The sequence below is a fragment of the Oncorhynchus clarkii genome, chromosome 25 (assembly GCF_045791955.1).
Source record: "Oncorhynchus clarkii lewisi isolate Uvic-CL-2024 chromosome 25, UVic_Ocla_1.0, whole genome shotgun sequence".
Classification (NCBI taxonomy): domain Eukaryota; kingdom Metazoa; phylum Chordata; class Actinopteri; order Salmoniformes; family Salmonidae; genus Oncorhynchus; species Oncorhynchus clarkii.
The window spans coordinates 30,106,831-30,125,339 of NC_092171.1; the positions used below are offsets into that span (position 1 = coordinate 30,106,831).

At 42.6% G+C, this 18,509-nt stretch overlaps 1 protein-coding gene across 1 annotated transcript in view; it reads left to right on the top strand.

Annotated features, from left to right (window-relative positions):
* LOC139383444 (neuronal PAS domain-containing protein 3-like) overlaps positions 1-18,509 on the top strand; it is a 394,236-nt gene that overhangs the window by 178,036 nt on the left and 197,691 nt on the right. The window contains exon 5 of the mRNA XM_071127992.1: positions 13,938-14,020. Coding sequence (XP_070984093.1) covers positions 13,938-14,020 — 83 coding nt within the window. The remainder of the gene's footprint in view (positions 1-13,937; positions 14,021-18,509) is intronic.

Sequence of the window (18,509 nt, forward strand, 5' to 3'; positions counted from 1 at the left end):
CCATTGTAGGGTAACTCCTAATTACTCTCCAGCTGAGACGTTCCAAATATTCCCCTGGTGCTAATATTTTTCTGCCAGAATGAGTCATTATGTTGTTTGGCAGACTGAAACAGACTGAAACAGACTGAAACAGCAGCCTTTCTCTGTCTGAACACTATATGGTTCATGTTCTACCCAACCACGCACACACAACCACGCGCTCACGCACACGGGGCACACACACATACAGTGGGGCAAAAAAGTATTTAGTCAGCCACCAATTGTGCAAGTTCTCCCACTTAAAAAGATGAGAGAGGCCTGTAATTTTCATCATATGTACACTTCAACTATGACAGACAAAATGAGAAAAGAAAATCCAGAAAATCACATTGTAGGATTTGTAATGAATTTATTTGCAAATTATGGTGGAAAATAAGTATTTGGTCAATAACAAAAGTTTATCTCAATACTTTGTCTTGCGTGGAGCCCCAGATCGAGGGAGATTATCAGTGGTCTTGTATGTCTTCCATTTCCTAATAATTGCTCCCACAGTTGATTTCTTCAAACCAAGCTGCTTACCTATTGCAGATTCAGTTTTCCCAGCCTGGTGCAGGTCTACAATTTTGTTTCTGGTGTCCTTTGACAGCTCTTTGGTCTTGGCCATAGTGGAGTTTGGAGTGTGACTGTTTGAGGTTGTGGACAGGTGTCTTTTATACTGAAGTTCAAACAGGTGCCATTAATACAGGTAACAAGTGGAGGACAGAGGAGCCTCTTAAAGAAGAAGTTACAGGTCTGAGAAAGCCAGAAATCTTGCTTGTTTGTAGGTGACCAAATACTTATTATTATTTTTGCAAATAAATTCAATAAAAATCCTACAATGTGATTTTCTGGATTTTTTTAAATAATTTTGCCTGTCATAGTTGAAGTGTACCTATGATAAAAATACAGGCCTCTCTCATCTTTTTAAGTGGGAAAACTTGCACAATTGGTGGCTGACTAAATACTTTTTTGCCCCACTGTAGATACACACACACACATAGATACACACACACACACACACACACACACACACACACACACACACACACACACACACACACACACACACACACACACACACACACACACATCATCCCCCCTCGCTTTCCGTCCCACCATCCCGCCTCTCTTCCACAACGACCCTCCCCACTGTGACATGACAGGTTGTTCAGCAGCATACGAGGAGTTGATCTGCCTTACTGTCTGTACGACTGTAGGCATCCCTTTGTAGCTAGGCCTACAGTTCCTCTCTCCCCCTCTCTCTCTACTCCACTCTCCCCTCTCTCTCTACTCCTCTCTCCCTCTCTCTCTCTCTCTACTCTACTCCACTCTCCCCCTCTACTCTACTCCACTCTCCCCCTCTCTCTCTACTCCTCTCTCCTTCTCTCTCTCTCTCTCTCTCTCTCTCTCTCTCTCTCTCTCCCCCTCTCTCTCTACTCCTCTCTCTCTCATTCCTCTCTCTCTCTCTCCCCCTCTCGCTCTACTCCTCTCTCCCTCTCTCTCTCTCTCTCTCTATACTCTCTATACTCTATACTGCACTCTCCCCTCTCTCTCTCTCTCTCTCTCTCTCTCTCTACTCTACTCCACCCCCCCCCCTCTCTCTCTCTCTCTCTCTCTCTCTCTCTCTCTCCTCTACTCCACTCTCCCCCTCTCTCTCTACTCCTCTCTCCCTCTATCTACACTCTACTCCACTCTCCCCCCCCTCTCTCTCTCTACTCTACTCCACTCTCCCCCTCTCTCTACTCCTCTCTCCCTCTCTCTCTCTCTCTCGCTCTCTACTCCACTCTACTCCACTCTCTCTCCCTCCCTCTCTCTCTCTCTCTCTCTCTCTCTCTCCTCTGTCCCTCACCATACATGCACGCACGCATGTGCGCACACACACAAACATACACACACAAACACAAAAGCAGACAAACAGTCACACTGGTATGTGTAATCATCTTTGCTGTCTGTTTACTTGAGTGTATGCCAGCTGGTGTGTGTTAGAGTCAAGGACAAGAGTAGAGGACAAATAGGCTGGAGGGAGGGATGGAGGGCGGGCCGGAGGAAAGAGTTATTGAGTGTCGAGATGGCTGGGTGGATGCTGCTCTTAGCTCTGTTTACTGTGGGTCTATCTGGATGAGGGGACTAGAAGAGAGAGAGAGAGAGAGAGAGTGAAGGAATTTAGGCTCCTCTGCTTAATGTGCAGGGTGCTTCCCACATGGCACCCTATTGCCTATACAGTGCTCATGGGCCCTAGTCATGGGCCCTAGTCAAAAGTAGTACACTAATTACAATAGGGAATAGGGTACCATTTGGGAAGCAGGCACTGTCACACCCCTTAGAAGAGCCCATAGAGCCATGGTGAACGTATACAATTGTTTCTAATAGATGCAGTTAGCCATAATGAATACATTTCCAAATGAGGTGAGATTTTCCCCCATTATTTTCCTTTGCCCATCCTAGCATATTGATTGGTTGCAAGTGCCCCTTGAACTTGACCTCTCTCGTGTTGCTCAACGTCAATAATGCTGTCGTCTCCTCCTCTCCCTGTCAGCTAGCCGATCCTCTCCTCTCTGCTGAGGAAAATATCGATATCTGTGTTTAGCATCTTTAAAATGCTTGAGATGGCTGAATATGTTAAGATATTTCCCCTGACTATTGGAGTCTCATTGACGGCACCAATTATTTATTGCGCAAATGTACTATTTGATTATTATATAGATTTAAGTATAATTAAAGGCAGAGGGACTTAAAACATCTGGCTGAAGCTTGTTTGTTTGGTATGTATTATCCACACAGAGTGTACAGTATGGCATACCTTGTTTGTTTGTTATGTATTATCCACACAGAGTGTACAGTATGGCATACCTTGAAAGTACATTTTCTAAACAAATGCACATGAACCCAAAGGCTGGTTCCCCCTCCATGTCAAACACTTTTCATTGTTTAACATCCGTGTGTGTGTGCTGTGGCCTCATGTCTCAAATGCAGTGGAAGACAAGACATTGTATTATTGCAGATTCTCGCCTCCTTTCTGTGCAGTTTTGATATGAATCACATCTGGGCAGTACTTGTCACCCAGAGCCCTCATAGGGCTCGCTTATCTGTGGATCTGATGGTTGTTTCTGGTGATGAGGAAGGGAATGGCACAAAGGTGAAATACCAAATCACTTGAGCAGTGGCCTAGAAACTTTCCATAGACAATTATTCCTCACTTAGCCGACACCCAAGGTGTAATCTGGGATCTGCACCAGAGAGGGACGGAGATGGAGATATCCACTCAGCCCAATCCAGGATCATTGTAAAGCTGATCTAATACTCACAGAAAACAGGAAGAGAAAGGCCAAGGAGGCTAGAAAAGGCCACAACAACTGTTGTACTGTCAGTCAGTCAGTTAGCTTTACTGTAGCTAAAATGTAGCTAATTCAAATGCAGGAAAAAAAGATTAAGAAGAGATGGACATATTGTAAAAAATAATTATATAAATATTATTTTGTGAAATCCAAATTATTTAAAAGGAAAAAACGAATTGAAACAAATGAAAAGTTTGATGATATAAATGAGAAAATAAATGGGCATTGATTATTAAACAGACCCATTATGAAAACTTAAAGCCATTGAAATATGTTTAAAAGGAAATGAATTAAAACAAATGTTTCTCTATATTCATTGGAATGACTTAATAAGTGTCCGGTCTGTCTGTGTGTAGATACTACGGCATATGATCAGAAGATCTATCATTAGCCGTGGTCAGTCAATGATTTAATGGACTTTTGGTTTCCGCTATGAAAACAAAAAAGAAGAAAGCCGCGCACAGCTCTTGATAGTATCACTGTTCTTTAACGTGAGGCCGATACGTAAAGCTTATTAAAGAACAGTGATACTATCAAGAGCAGTGTGTGGCTTTCTTATTTTTTTCTCTCTTCTTATTGATTTGTTACCGTGCACCTGCATGTGCCAGTGCCTTTTGAATTTTGGTTTCCACTTTGAAAACATTGGGTGAGGATGTAGACTGAAGGACATGGAAGGAGAAATGGTATTGTAAGGATTTGGTATTTTAATCAAATAAAACATGTAAAGAAACACTTTAAAAACCATACATTTCAGTATGCCAGTTTTTATGTTTGAAACACCTGAAGCGTTAGAATTTAGAGGAGTTGTTAATGCACTGTAAATGTTAGCCATTTTTGACATATTGAATATAGATAATAATGGTTGTATATTATTCTTAATATGTTTGAAAGACTTTTGATGCACACACTATATGACAGAGACATACAGTACTGTGAAAAAGTATTTGCCCCTTTCTGATTTTCTCTATTTTTGCATATTTTTCATACTGAATATTTTTCAACCAAGTCCTAATATTGGGGAACCTGAGAACCTTACAAATACAGTGGAAGTCGGAGGTTTACATACACTTAGGTTGGAGTCATTAAAACTCGTTTTTCAACCACTCCACAAATTTCTTGTTAACAAACTATAGTTTTGGCAAGTCGGTTAGGACATCTACTTTGTGCATGACAAAAGTCCTTTTTCCAACAATTGTTAACAGACAGATTATTTTACTTAAAATTCACTGTATCACAATTCCAGTGGGTCAGAAGTTTACATACACTAAGTTGACTGTGCTTTTAAACAGCTTGGAAAATTCCAGAAAATGATGTCATGGCTTTAGAAGCTTCTGACAGGCTAATTGACATCATTTGAGTCCATTGGAGGTGTAACTGTGGATGTATTTCCAAATGCCTGAAGGTACCATGTTCATCTGTACAAACAATAGTACACAAGTATTAACACCATGGGACCACGCAGCCATCATACAGCTCAGGAAGGAGACGCGTTCTGTCTCCTTGAGATAAACGTGCTTTGGTGCGAAAAGTGCAAATCAATCCCAGAACAACAGCAATGGACCTTGTGAAGATTCTGGAGGAAACAGGTACAAAGTATCTATATCCACAGTAAAACGAGTCCTAAATCGACATAACCTGAAAGGCCGCTCAGCAAGGAAGAAGCCCAACTCCAAAACCACCATAAAAAGCCAGACTACAGTTTGCAACTGCACATGGGGACAAAGATCGTACCTTTTGGAGAAATGTCCTCTGGTCTGATGAAACAAAAATAGAACTGTTTGGCCATAATGATGATCGTTATGATTGGAGGAAAAAGGGGGGGGGGGGGGGCTTGCAAGCCGAAGAACACCACTGTCTGATGAAACAAAAATATAACTGTTTGTTCATCGTTATGTTTGGAGGAAAAAGGGGGAGCCCAAGAACACCATCCCAACCGTGAAGCGCGGGGGTGGCAGCATCATATTGTGGGGGTACTTTGCTGCAGGAGGGACTGGTGCACTTCACAAAATAGAAGGCATCATGAGGGAGGAAAATTATGTGGATATATTGAAGCCACATCTCAAGACATCAGTCAGGAAGTTAAAGCTTGGTCGCAAATGGGTCTTCCAAATGGACAATGACCCCAAATATACTTCCAAAGTTGTGGCAAAATGGCTTAAGGACAACAAAGCCCTGACCTCAATCCTATAGAAAATTGTGGGCAGAACTGAAAAAGTGTGTGCGAGCAAAGAGGCCTACAAACCTGACAGCTTTGTCAGGAGGAATGGGCCAAAATTCACCCAACTTATTGTAGGAAGCTTGTGGAAGGCTACCCGAAACATTTGACCCAAGTGAAACAATTTAAAGACAATGCTACCAAATACTAATTGAGTGTATGTAAACTTCTGACCCACTGGGAATGTGATGAAAGAAATAAAACCTGAAATAAATCATTCTCTCTACTATTATTCTGACATTTCACAGTCTTACAATAAAGTGGTGATCCTAACTGACCTAAGACGGGGAATCTTTTCTAGGATTATGTCACGTTCTGACCTTAGTTCCTTTGTTTTGTCTTTGTTTTAGTATGGTCAGGGCGTGAGTTGGGGTGGGCAGTCTATGTTCCTTTTTCAATGATTTGGGATTTCTGTGCTTGGCCTGGTATGGTTCTCAATCAGAGGCAGCTGTCAAACGTTGTCCCTGATTGAGAACCATACTTAAGTAGCCTGTTTTCACCCTTGAGTTGTGGGTGATTATTTTCTGTTCTGTGTTTTGCTTCACCGTTCAGGACTGTTCGTTTTGTCGGTTTATTGTTTTTGTTCAGTGTTCAGTATTCTCATTAAAACAATATGGACACTTACCACGCTGCGCATTGGTCCTCCTCTTCTTCCACCCACGACAACTGTTACAGATTAAATGTCAGGAATTGTGAAACTGAGTTTAAATGTATTGTGCTAAGGTGTATGTAAACTTCCGACTTCAACTGTAGCAAAAACATATATATTTATTTTATTTATTTAATTAGCAAATTTATGCAATGCCTAATTCCCCCATGTGAAAAAGTAATTGCCACCTTAAACTCAATAGCTGGTTGAGTCATCTGTCCATAGAATATTCTTCCAAGAGTCTTGATGATCATTCAGGTGCTTTTTGGCAAACTTGGGTCCCATTATGTCTGGCAAAAACCAAATACTACATTCCCAGTAAGAACTTTATATCAATGGTCAAGCATAGTGGTGGTAGTGTGATGGTTTGAGGATGCTTTGCTGCCTCAGGACCTGAACGACTGTATCAGAGAATTCTACTGTAGAATGTCAGGCTATCTGTGAGCTGAAGCTGAAGTGCAGTTGGGTCATACAGCAAAACAATGATCCAAAACACACATGTCTACAGGAAAATGTCTAAAAAGCAACACATTTGAAGTTTGGAATGGCCTAGTCAAAGTCCAGAACTAATCCCAATTGAGGTGTAGTTGCAGGACCTGAATCGAGCAGTACATGCTTGAAAATCCACAAATGTCGCTGAGTTAAATCAGTTCTGCATGCAAGAGTGAACCAAAATTCATTCACAGCGATGTGAGAGACTGGAAGCATCAACAACTACAGGAAGCATTTGGTTGGTTGGAGTCATTGCAGCTAAAGGTGGCACAACAGGTTATTGAGAGTAAGGGGGCAATGACTTTTTCACACAGGGACATTGGGTGTTGCATAACTTTGTTTATAAATTAAATAAGTATGTAATTGTGGTGTTATTTGTTCACTCAGAGTTCCCTTTATCTAATATTAGGTTTTGGTTGAAGATCCGATAGGATTCAGTATCAAAAATATGCTAAAGTAGAGGGGGCAAAGGGGGCAAATACTTTTTCACAGCACTGTAAGATCTCCCAAAAATTGTTTGTGTAAATATTTTAACAAAATGCTTAATCTTCCAGGGAAAATTAGTACAAAACATGCTGTTCTTATTCTAACATTCAGCACATTGAGGTGGAAGTGAATAAAGCAGGTGAATCGTATGACTGGATCCATAGTGACTGCTGTTTCCAAGGTTGTTGGCAGTTGATACGAGGGAGACTGTATAAGAATGACATTGTTATTCTGAGGACACTGAGGTAATTCACTAGCCACAGCTAGTGGACCGAAGGAAAATCTCCCTTTTGTTAGTCTAGACGTAACTATGGGATCATCCTGGCTGAATAAAACACACTGGTGGCCATGGCAAAGTATAGAGAGAGAGAGAGAGAGAGAGAGAGAGAGAGAGAGAGAGAGAGAGACTAAGCGAGAGAGAGACTGAGAGAGAGTCTGAGAGAGAGAGAGAGAGAGAGAGAGAGACTGAGAGAGAGAGAGAGAGAGAGACTGAGAGAGAGACTGAGAGAGAGAGAGAGAGAGAGAGAGAGAGAGAGAGACTAAGCGAGAGAGACTGAGAGAGAGTCTGAGAGAGAGAGAGAGAGAGAGAGAGAGATTGAGAGAGAGAGAGTGAGAGAGAGAGACTAAGCGAGAGAGTCTGAGAGAGAGAGCGAGAGACTCACTAGAAGATCAGTTTTGGTCCCATTGTGTGTGTAGTTTGCATTTGACACACAGTGTCCACAGTTTCCACACCACAGAATGGATCCCCACAGTGAGGCCTTTGACAGCCTGATGAATTAGGCCTGACAAGAGCCAAAATGGCTGTCCTCTGTGCCAGCTGCCAGTTGAGCATTTACACTCTGTTAATTGAATTGGCAATTTGTGGAGCAGTACCTGCCCCAGAGTCTTTGGTAGAGCCGGAGATGCCATTTAGCCCTGCTCTAATGTAGAAAATAGGGAATAAGGAATGCTAAGCTTCCCAATAAATTACTGCAGATTTGAAATGACAGTCCGGGGCCCTGTTGCAATTTTCTATTAAATGATACATAAATTAACAATAGCACTAATGTTGACTTATAAAACTGAAAGTTAAATTGACTTGTGATAATGGCGCCGGCGGGGATGGCTGACGTTTTACGGGCTCCTAACCAACTGTGCTCTTAATCGCACTCCACACTGTCCTTTCTCACCTGGACAAAAGTAACACCTACGTGAGAATGCTGTTCATTGACTACAGCTCAGCGTTCAACAGCATAGTACCTACAAAGCGCATCACTAACCTAAGGACCCTGGGACTAAACACCTCCCTCTGCAAAAGGATCCTGGACTTCCTGACGGGCCGCCCCCAGGTGGTAAAGGTTGGCAACAACACATCTGCCACGCTGATCCTCACAACTGGGGCCTCTCAGGGGTGCGTGCTTAGTACCCTCCTGTGCTCCCTGTTCACTCACGACTGTGTGGCCAAGCACGACTCCAACACCATCATTGAATTTGCTGATGACACAACAGTGGAAGGCCTGATCACCGACAACGACAAGAAAGACTATAGGGAGGTCAGAGAACTGGCAGTGTGGTGCCAGGCTAGCAACCTCTCCCTCAATGTGAGCATGACGAAGGAGCTGATGATGGACTACAGAAAAAGGAGGGCTGAACAGGCCTCCATTAACATCGACGGGGCTGTAGTGGAGCGGGTCGAGAGTTTCAATTTCCTTGGTGTCCACATCACCTACGAACTATCATGGTCCAAACACACCAAGACAGTTGTGAAGAGGGCATGACACCACATTTTCCCCCTCAGGAGACTGAAAAGATTTGACATGGGTCCCCAGATCCTCAAAAAGTTCTACAGCTGCACCATCGAGTGCATTCTGACTGGTTGCATCATCGCCTGGTATGGCTACTGCTCGGCATCTGACCATAAGGTCAGAGGGTAGTGTGGACGACCCAGTACATCACTGGGGCCAAGCTTCCTGACATCCAGTCACCTGGAGTCTTTGACACACTTAACTGTTCCCTCTGCTACCGCACGGCAAGTGATACTGGAGCGCCAAGTCTAGAACCAAAAGGCTCCTTAACAGCTTCTACCCCCAAGCCATAAGACTGCTGAACAACTAATCAAGTGGCCACCCGGACGCTTTACATTGACTCATTATTGTTATGTCATTTTCTTGTGTTACTTTTTGATTGTATTCATTTTTTTTTACTTTAGTATATTTAGTAAATATTTTCTTAACTCTATTTCTTGAACTGCATTGTTGTAAGCCCTTAACAACACCTGTTGTATTCAGCGCATGTGACAAATAACATTTGATTTGATTTGACTTTCAAATAGCACTGTGGTTCAGAAATTGCCACCGTACTGAGAATTTGAGAAATTGTAGTAAATAGCCATCTTGAAACCAAAGCTGTTTGTGACATGGTTAACAGCCGACATTAAACATCGAGAGTGGTGAATAGAAACTGATTTTGTCAAATCATAAAGCTGCATTAGTTTAAATTAAGGAAGGTTTTCACCCTGATTTGCATGCACACACAGTTAGTTTGAATTAAGGAGGGTTTTCACCCTGATCTACATGCACACAGTTAGTTTGAATTAAGGAGGGTTTTCACCCTGATTTGCATGCACACACAGTTAGTTTGAATTAAGGAGGGTTTTCACCCTGATCTACATGCACACACAGTTAGTTTGAATTAAGGAGGGTTCTACATGCACACACAGTTAGTTTGAATTAAGGAGGGTTTTCACCCTGATTTGCATGCACACAATTAGTTTGAATTAAGGAGGGTTTTCACCCTGATCTACATGCACACACAGTTAGTTTGAATTAAGGAGGGTTTTCACCCTGATCTACATGCACACACAGTTAGTTTGAATTAAGGAGGGTTTTCACCCTGATTTGCATGCACACAGTTAGTTTGAATTAAGGAGGGTTTTCACCCTGATCTACATGCACACACAGTTAGTTTGAATTAAGGAGGGTTTTCACCCTGATCTACATGCACACACAGTTAGTTTGAAATAAGGAGGGTTTTCACCCTGATTTGCACGCGCACACACAGTTAGTTTGAATTAAGGAAGGTTTTCACCCTGATTTGCATGCACACACAGTTAGTTTGAATTTGGATTCTGAGTTAATACTGTTTTTGCCATTCCGCTAGAGATAACGTTTAATAATGTTCAGTAGCAATGTCAGTTCCTGTTATATGTAGCTACTGCTAAGGGTTTTCTATTGCAACAAATGATAGAGCAGAGATTTGTCAAGCAAAGGTTAAACTATGCTATGCATTACTTATTGTCTCAGCATGATTTGAATACAGTTTTTCATAATGTTCTTCCTGTGGTGTGTGAATAGTGTATGCATATAGTGGTGATATACTTAATACTGATTAGTCAGCCCTTAAAAAGAAAAAGCCCCCAATTTAAACATAAGTACATTGGCATAGGTGTCAAAGTTATGTTTTTACAGTCACACTACCCTTGGGTTAAATGCAGAAGACACATTTCAGTTGAATGTATTCAGTTGTACAACTGACTAGGTATCCCTCTTTCCTTTTCATTCAGGATTTTGGCAATGAAGCCCTTTGTCTACTTCCCCAGAGTCAGATGAACTTGAGGATACCATTTTTATGTTTCTGCTTGCAGTTTGAAGGAAGTTGCAAACTAGCGTTAAGCGCAATTGCTAACTAGAGTTGGTAACTGCTAGCATACTAGGAGATACCATAGATGTCAAGTCATTGCGCTAATGCTAGTTAGCATTGACTCACAAAATTCCTCTAACTTCCTTCATACTGGATGCAGAAACAAACAAATGGCATCCATGGGGTTGTCTGCCTCTGGGGAAGTAGATAAAGGGCATCATTGCCAAATTCCCGAAGTATCGTTTTAAATATTGAAACGTGGGAAAGTAATGTCAAAATTGACCTTGTTAAGCTGCATTTATGAACCGTAAAAATCAAATGGGCTAGTTTTAGCCGCTAACGTAATGGAATCACTGTCTCCAGCTGTTGTATACCTTTATTAATCAGTCTACTGTGTGGATTGAGCCAAATTTAGACTAGATTGCCACCACAATAATTGGCCTCCTGGACTGTGTGTGTGTGTGTGTGTGTGTGTGTGTGTGTGTGTGTGTGTGTGTGTGTGTGTGTGTGTGTGTGTGTGTGTGTGTGTGTGTGTGTGTGTGTGTGTGTGTGTGTGTGTGTGCGTGTGCGTGTGTGTATACAGTGTGTGCGAGACAGGGACAGTCAGACACAGTAGTCGGAAGTTGATTGGCCATCTGCACCCAAGGCGCTGCTCTGAATTGCTAATGTGTGTGTGTTATTAAGAACTGTGAAGGAGCTGTTGGCAGGAAGAGGGGCTTCAAGGTGGCCGCAGTCCTCCCCCAATGGTTCCAGTTTAACATTTTTACATCTTTATTATAAAATATTAACCACGTATACTTTCCAGTTTTCAAAAGATCCCCAAGAGCAATCTGTCACTTATTTGCCAGGGCTCTTTTAGCTAGGGAGAGTAATGATGAGGACCATTGTAGAGGATAAATAATGATTTCCTCCACTCTGTCGGCCAGGATATAAAGATGATAATTGAAGTTGGTCAAGTGTGCTTTGATCTGTGATATTTCTGCTCTGTTCTACATGAACTGCCTGTTTGAACCAACGGATGGTCGGGTGTGTGAGTGCTGGGAAGTGGATCTATGCTGGGTCACAGTGTGTGTGTGTGTGTGTGTGTGTGTGTGTGTGTGTGTGTGTGTGTGTGTGTGTGTGTGTGTGTGTGTGTGTGTGTGTGTGTGTGTGTGTGTGTGTGTGTGTGTGTGTGTGTGTGTGTGTGTGTGTGTGTGTGTGTGTGTGTGTGTGTGTGTGTGTGTGTGTGTGAGGCCACAGTCTAGGGCTCCTAGAGGTGGACTGAGTTCTAGCTCCCCCTGCTGTGTCTGTCTGTACGTCTGTCTGTACGTCTGTCTGTCCGGGTTCTGGAACTGTTTGGTCAGAGTTGTTCTGCCTGCCAATGCTTCATGTCTTGTTTGTATCCTCCCCTACCGAGCCAGAGTACAGTCTGTGTGCGTGCTGGTGTGTGTGCATGCCTGTATGATTATTTGTGTGTGTATTTGTGTGTGTGTATGTATCCAGTGCATGTTGTTTGGCATTGGCCCCACTCCTCAGGGAGGGGAAAGGGATAAATGCTTACAGCATAACTGGAGGGGGAGAAGTGTGATTACCATGTCTGGCCTAGAACACGGAATGCAGTGAAGGACAGAGGCCCCTCATTGTGCAATCTGTGCCCCCCTCACATCCACCCGGGACCTGGCCTCTGACTCTAACCCGCTCCCCTGGCTTCTTCCCCGAGGAGGCCTGTTTGCTCCTGCTCTTTGAGAGTCTTTAATGGCCTTTCAATGTTTATATTACATCATTAATTGCCCTTAATTCAGCAACATTACCCCAACGCCTGGCTAAGCTCTGAAAATGATGTACAGAGCACTTTGTTATAAAATTCCCCATAATGAGCTCTGGTGGGACAAGGTCTGTTAAGTTTGAATGTACCGCAGGCCATTTTTTAGCAGTAACGGGTAGCACGGAGCATCTCCCTACTTTTTAAGCTCGGAGTCTTGAAAAAATGCCCTAAGGGCACAGTCTTCTGGTTCGTCTGCTCTGAGGCTGAATCAATGGAATGATGTAATCCCTCATTTAGAAATAAGACTTTGTACCAGTCAGCGAATCATTGAATATGCAAGCTGGTTGCACTTGATAATAGCCTTGTACTGTTTGAGTTGAGCCCTTTGGTTAGCATTGCTACAGTACTTATTACTATAGAGTTATCATAGTGAACGCTTGAGGTCGATGATGTCAGCTGTTTTATCATTACAGCTGTTTAGCTGTTTGCTATTGGTTCTCACTACCCTAGCAACATTTTTCACAATGTATTTGCGTGTGTACTTCACTGTATATTAATACTGTGTCTGTTGCTTGCCTCTCCAGCTACTTTTATGTAATACACAGTGATATATGTGCATACAAACCCAATCAGTCTTACCTCCGCCCACCCAGTGTGTGTGTGTGTGTGTGTGTGTGTTACGCCCAGTGTGTGTGTGTGTGTGTGTGTGTGTGTTACGCCCAGTGTGTGTGTGTGTGTGTGTGTGTGTGTGTGTGTGTGTGTGTGTTACGCCCAGTGTGTGTGTGTGTGTGTGTGTGTGTGTGTGTGTGTGTTACGCCCAGTGTGTGTGTGTGTGTGTGTGTGTGTGTGTGTGTTAGGGCTCCACGATATGTGCTGAAATGTTGTGTTATTTGCAATTTATGATGTGATTGCGATATAGATCAGAACACTTGGGTGAACTGTGTTAATCATAGACATAGAATGATTTCTATTAAGTGGAAAGCAGCATTATTCTAGTTTGGAAGAATCGATTGACTGCATTTGAACAGCATGTAAACTTATAGGGAATCCAACAGCAAGGACGAGGAACTGTGCAGCTTGAGTGACAGGGGGCGGGGCTTGTTGTGTGTGGGAAGCTGCCACAAGAGGATCATTTTTTTATCAAACTATAAAAACGGACGTTTCATGTGGTTTAGATGCGTTTCAAAATATTGGATGCGATATGGATCTCTTCCGATATGGATATTGCACATGTTAGTATTATGATTTTGATGTGAATTTGATTAATTGTGCAGCCCTGGTGTGTGTGTGTCTGTGCATGCCTGATAGTGTGTCTCATGCCTGCCCATTCTGTCTGTCTCACTGTGGCTCTGTCTGTTCTGTTCTATTGTGTGTGTGCAGCTATAGGAGATCAGCGAAGGAGGACTCCCAGTGCGGTAGCCTCAGAGATCTTCGAGCCACACCTCGGGAGCCACATATTGCAGGTAGGATGAGATGAGAACACACCTGTCCTGTCCCACATGCACCATCACCCCATCTAACAGACCTGGTATTAACTCTATAGTACAGTTACTAGGGTTACAATATTCTGGTGATTTCCTGTGGTTGGAGGATTCCCAGATGTTCTGCTTATTCCCCCCTGATATCTGGAAAGCCAGGGACTTTAGAAAACCCTAACAGCATAGTAACTCAACTCCCCAGACTATTCACACGGTTTATTACTGACATCTGTTGATATCTTTCTTTACTTCATGGACCAAGAAAATTATTCAAAGGACCTGACACTAAGGAAAAGCTTTTATCCAACGAGTGAGAACAGTCCATTTATATGTTTATGTGATCCCTCTGGGAATTGAACCAACAACCTTGGCATTGCTGGCGCCATGCTCTTACAAAACCAACTGAGACACACAGGATAAAGTTTTGAACTTTTAGCATTTCTTGAACATACAATATTTTATAGCATACAGAAATGTTTCATTCATAAAAATGTTGCATTTGGCAAATCCGTGCTTAATATTTATGATATACCTAAGACTCAGTAATGACATATTCACATTTTAGTTTCTTATGTAATCTAGGCTGTACCTTATTTGATGTATTTTTATTGCAGTAAAGTTTAATTATTAAATGGAATGAGAAAACTAGGATCATGGTTAACCATGTTAGTCCTGAGGGTATTTTGCATTTAGCTTTTTATTGCTGCTTTTTAGTGCTGCTTATCTCTGTACATACAGTTGAAGTCGGAAGTTTACATACGTCATTAAAACTCGTTTTTCAACCACTCCACAAATTTCTTGTTAACAAACTATAGCTTTGGCAAGTCGGTTACGACATCTACTTTGTGCATGACACAAGTCATTCTTCCAACAATTGTTTACAGACAGACAGATTATTTCACTTATAATTCACTGTATCACAATTCCAGTGGGTCAGAAGTTTACATACACTAAGTTGACTGTGCCTTTAAACAGCTTGGAAAATTCCAGAAAATGATGTCATGGCTTTAGAAGCTTCTGATAGGCTAATTGACATCATTTGAGTGAATTGGAGGTGTAACTGTGGATGTATTTCAAGGCCTACCTTCAAACTCAGTGCCTCTTTGCTTGACATCATGGGAAAATCTAAAGAAATCAGCCAAGAACTCAGAGAAAACATTATAGACTTCCACAAGTCTGGTTTATCCTTGGGAGCAATTTCCAAACGCCTGAAGGTACCACGTTCATCTGTACAAACAATAGTGTGCAAGTATAAACACCATTGGACCACGCAGTCGTCATTACCGCTCAGGAAGGAGACGCGTTCTGTCTCCTAGAGATGAACGTACTTTGGTGCAAAAATTGCAAATCAATCCTAGAACAAAGGACCCTGTGAAGATGCTGGAGGAAACGGGTACAAAATGATCTATATCCACAGTAAAACGAGTCCTATATCGACATAACCTGAAAGCCTGCTCAGCGAGGAAGAAGCCTCTGCTCCAAAACTTCCATAAAAAAGCCAGACTATGGTTTGCAACTGCACATGGGGACTAAGGTCATACTTTTTGGAGAAATGTCCTCTGGTCTGATGAAACAAAAATAGAACTGTTTGGCCATAATGACCATCGTTATGTTTGGAGGAAAAAGGGGGAGGCTTGCAAACCGAAGAACCCCATCCCAACCGTGAAGCACAGGGGTGGCAGCATCATGTTGTGGGGGTGCTTTGCTGCAGGAGAGACTGGTGCACTTCCCAAAATAGATGGCATCATGAGGGAGGAAAATTATGTGGATATATTGAAGCCACATCTCAAGACATCTTTCAGGAGGTTAAAGCTTGGTCGCAAATGGGTCTTCCAACTGGACAATGACCCCAAGCATACTTACAAAGTTGTGGCAAATTGGTTAAAGGATTAAATGTCAGGAATTGTGAAAACTGAGTTTAAATGTTTTTGGCTAAGGTGTATGTAAACTTCTGACTTCAACTGTAAGCCCAAAGGTTTGCTTTGAATCAGTAAAGCAAGAAACATAATTTGATACTATAGCTGATATAAAAAGTGTAAGGTGGTAACCATGCTGACTGTCAGGAGTTGTAGATCATCTAGCTATCTTAGTTTTTCTTGTAATCTACATATTAACCTGGATTGCCACAGTATCCATATCATGTTATTCGATGCATTTTATTCAAATAGGCACACAGAAATTGCAGTAGCTCATTATATTGCTTATGTTTATTGATAAAATATATATAAAAAATTTCCTTCAGGTCACATGTCTTATCCAGTGTGCTGCTCCCTCCCAGCCTCATATTGTGAATAGTGGGTTCTCATGCAGGAAGTGAACACAAATACAAAGAAGTTGCAGCAGAGACGCTGTCACCTGTCGTCCCCTGAGAACACAGTGACAGCCATATGCAGCAGATCTGTTCCCTATTAAACATGGACTGAATTGAAAGTGACGTCTTCCTGCATTTACTTAAGATCCCCAGGTTTAGTGAGTTAGAAAGAAAGAGGAGGGAGGAAGATGTTTCCCGTATGGTAAATAAATGCTGCGAACAACCTTGATTTCAATATTGATTTAAATGACAGAAACGGCAACTGATGTCTGTGATACTGTATATGTAGGATGTTGATATTTGTAATCTGGCTATGCATTTTTTTTTATTGCATCTGAGGGTATGAATAAAGTTGTATTGAATTGAATTGAAACTCGCAACGGTCACCCACTGACTAGCATTCATTTCAAAACGTCACTGAACTGGGTTGTCCATGTTATTGTGATGCAGCGTCACGGCAGTAGCCCCCACTCATGATAAGCGAACACTTTCCCTGCGACAGGTTAAGTGTCTGACAAGAAAGCGGAAATATATAATTAACATCAATAGCAGGCTGGAAGTCTGTCGAGGCGTGGCCTTTTCAAGGAAGGACTTGTTCCTGGCAAATTGTCCCCATTAATCTTCTGCTTAATTGATTGTGAAAAGTTTTAGGATGACATTTAGAAAAAGCATGCACGGCTGGTGATTGATTTGGAGAAAATGAACTAATAATGAATGCAAGGCAGTCATTACTTGTTGAGCACAGCGACTAATTTTCAACAGATTAGACTGGGTTTGATAGTGCTAATAAAGAGGATGGTTTGATGAGCTCCTCTCTGCTCTACACTACCTGCCTGTCTTGCCACTCAGGGCCTAACCAGTCCTCATTACTCTGAGCGACTATGGCTCTGCCTAATCAAAACCAGACTCAATAAGAAGCACTAGCAGTACCTTTGATCTTTTCTCCCTTACAATTCTACATAACTCAAAATATTGCAATGACAACAGTCGAAACTGTTCAAACACTTATACAGTAGAATGTGTAATCAGGTCTCCCGAGTGGCGTAGCGATCACTACTTGAGGCGTCACTACAGACCCGGGTTCGACCAGGAGATCCATAAGGTGGGGCACAATTGGCACAGCCTCGTCCAGGTTATGGAAAGGTTTGGCCTGCCGGGATTTCCTTGTCCCAGCACGCTCTAGTGACTCCTTGTGGAGGGCTGGGCGCCTGCAAGCTGACTCTGGTCACCAGCTGGACAGTGTGTCTTCTGACACATTGGTGCAGCTGGCTTCTGGGTTAAGCGAGCAGTGTATCAAGAAGCAGTGTGGCTTGGCAGGGTCCTGTTTCGGAGGACGCATTACTATCAACCTTCGCCTCTCCTGAGTCCGTAGGGGAGTTGCAGCGATTGGACAAGACTGTAACTACCAATTGGATATCACGAAAAATGTATATTAAAGAATGTGTAATCACTTTATTTAAGAAATTTGTGAAATGGTAACACTTTTTTTTTACAGCCCTGTTTCAGCATGCATTTACTTACACTGTCTATGTAGTAATAGAAAAGTACATGACAATAACAGTTATTACAATGATAAATCAAATATATTCAGCTATGACCCATTTGTCTGGTTGAGAAGTGCACCTGTGCCCTACATGTCTATTACCAGGAGGCATGCCTGTCAGAACAGTAGGAACAGTGACAGCCCTAGCAGCACTGCGCTGGGTTGGGTTGCTGTTTAATCTGACAGAGTGAGTGTAAATGTCCCCCGGCACTGTGCTTGCCTCCTGTCTGGACCTAGTCATGTGACACAGGATTAATACTGCCCTGTGTGTGTGAGAATGGGGCCGGGTTAAGAGCTCTGGGGAGCTCAGGCAGTTCCCTCTCATTGTGTCCTGGTCCCCAGCTAGCCGCTCCCATGGCCGCTTTGTGATGCACGCTTCTTTGACTGAACCAGTTGACCTGAGAACGGGGCTGCATTCAAACAAGTCTTCTGTGGCCTTTTTCTTTTCAGGCCAAAATACATTGAATACGTTTACGACGAGTTTTGTCAACCCAGATAATCAATGAACTGATTTAATATGCGGAGATCAGCAGAGGTTGGCAGCTGCCCATGTCTTCGTGGTGGAAGTAAGCCCTTTGTTTTTTTCTCCGTCCCCTCTACCCCTGTGTCACATCACTCAC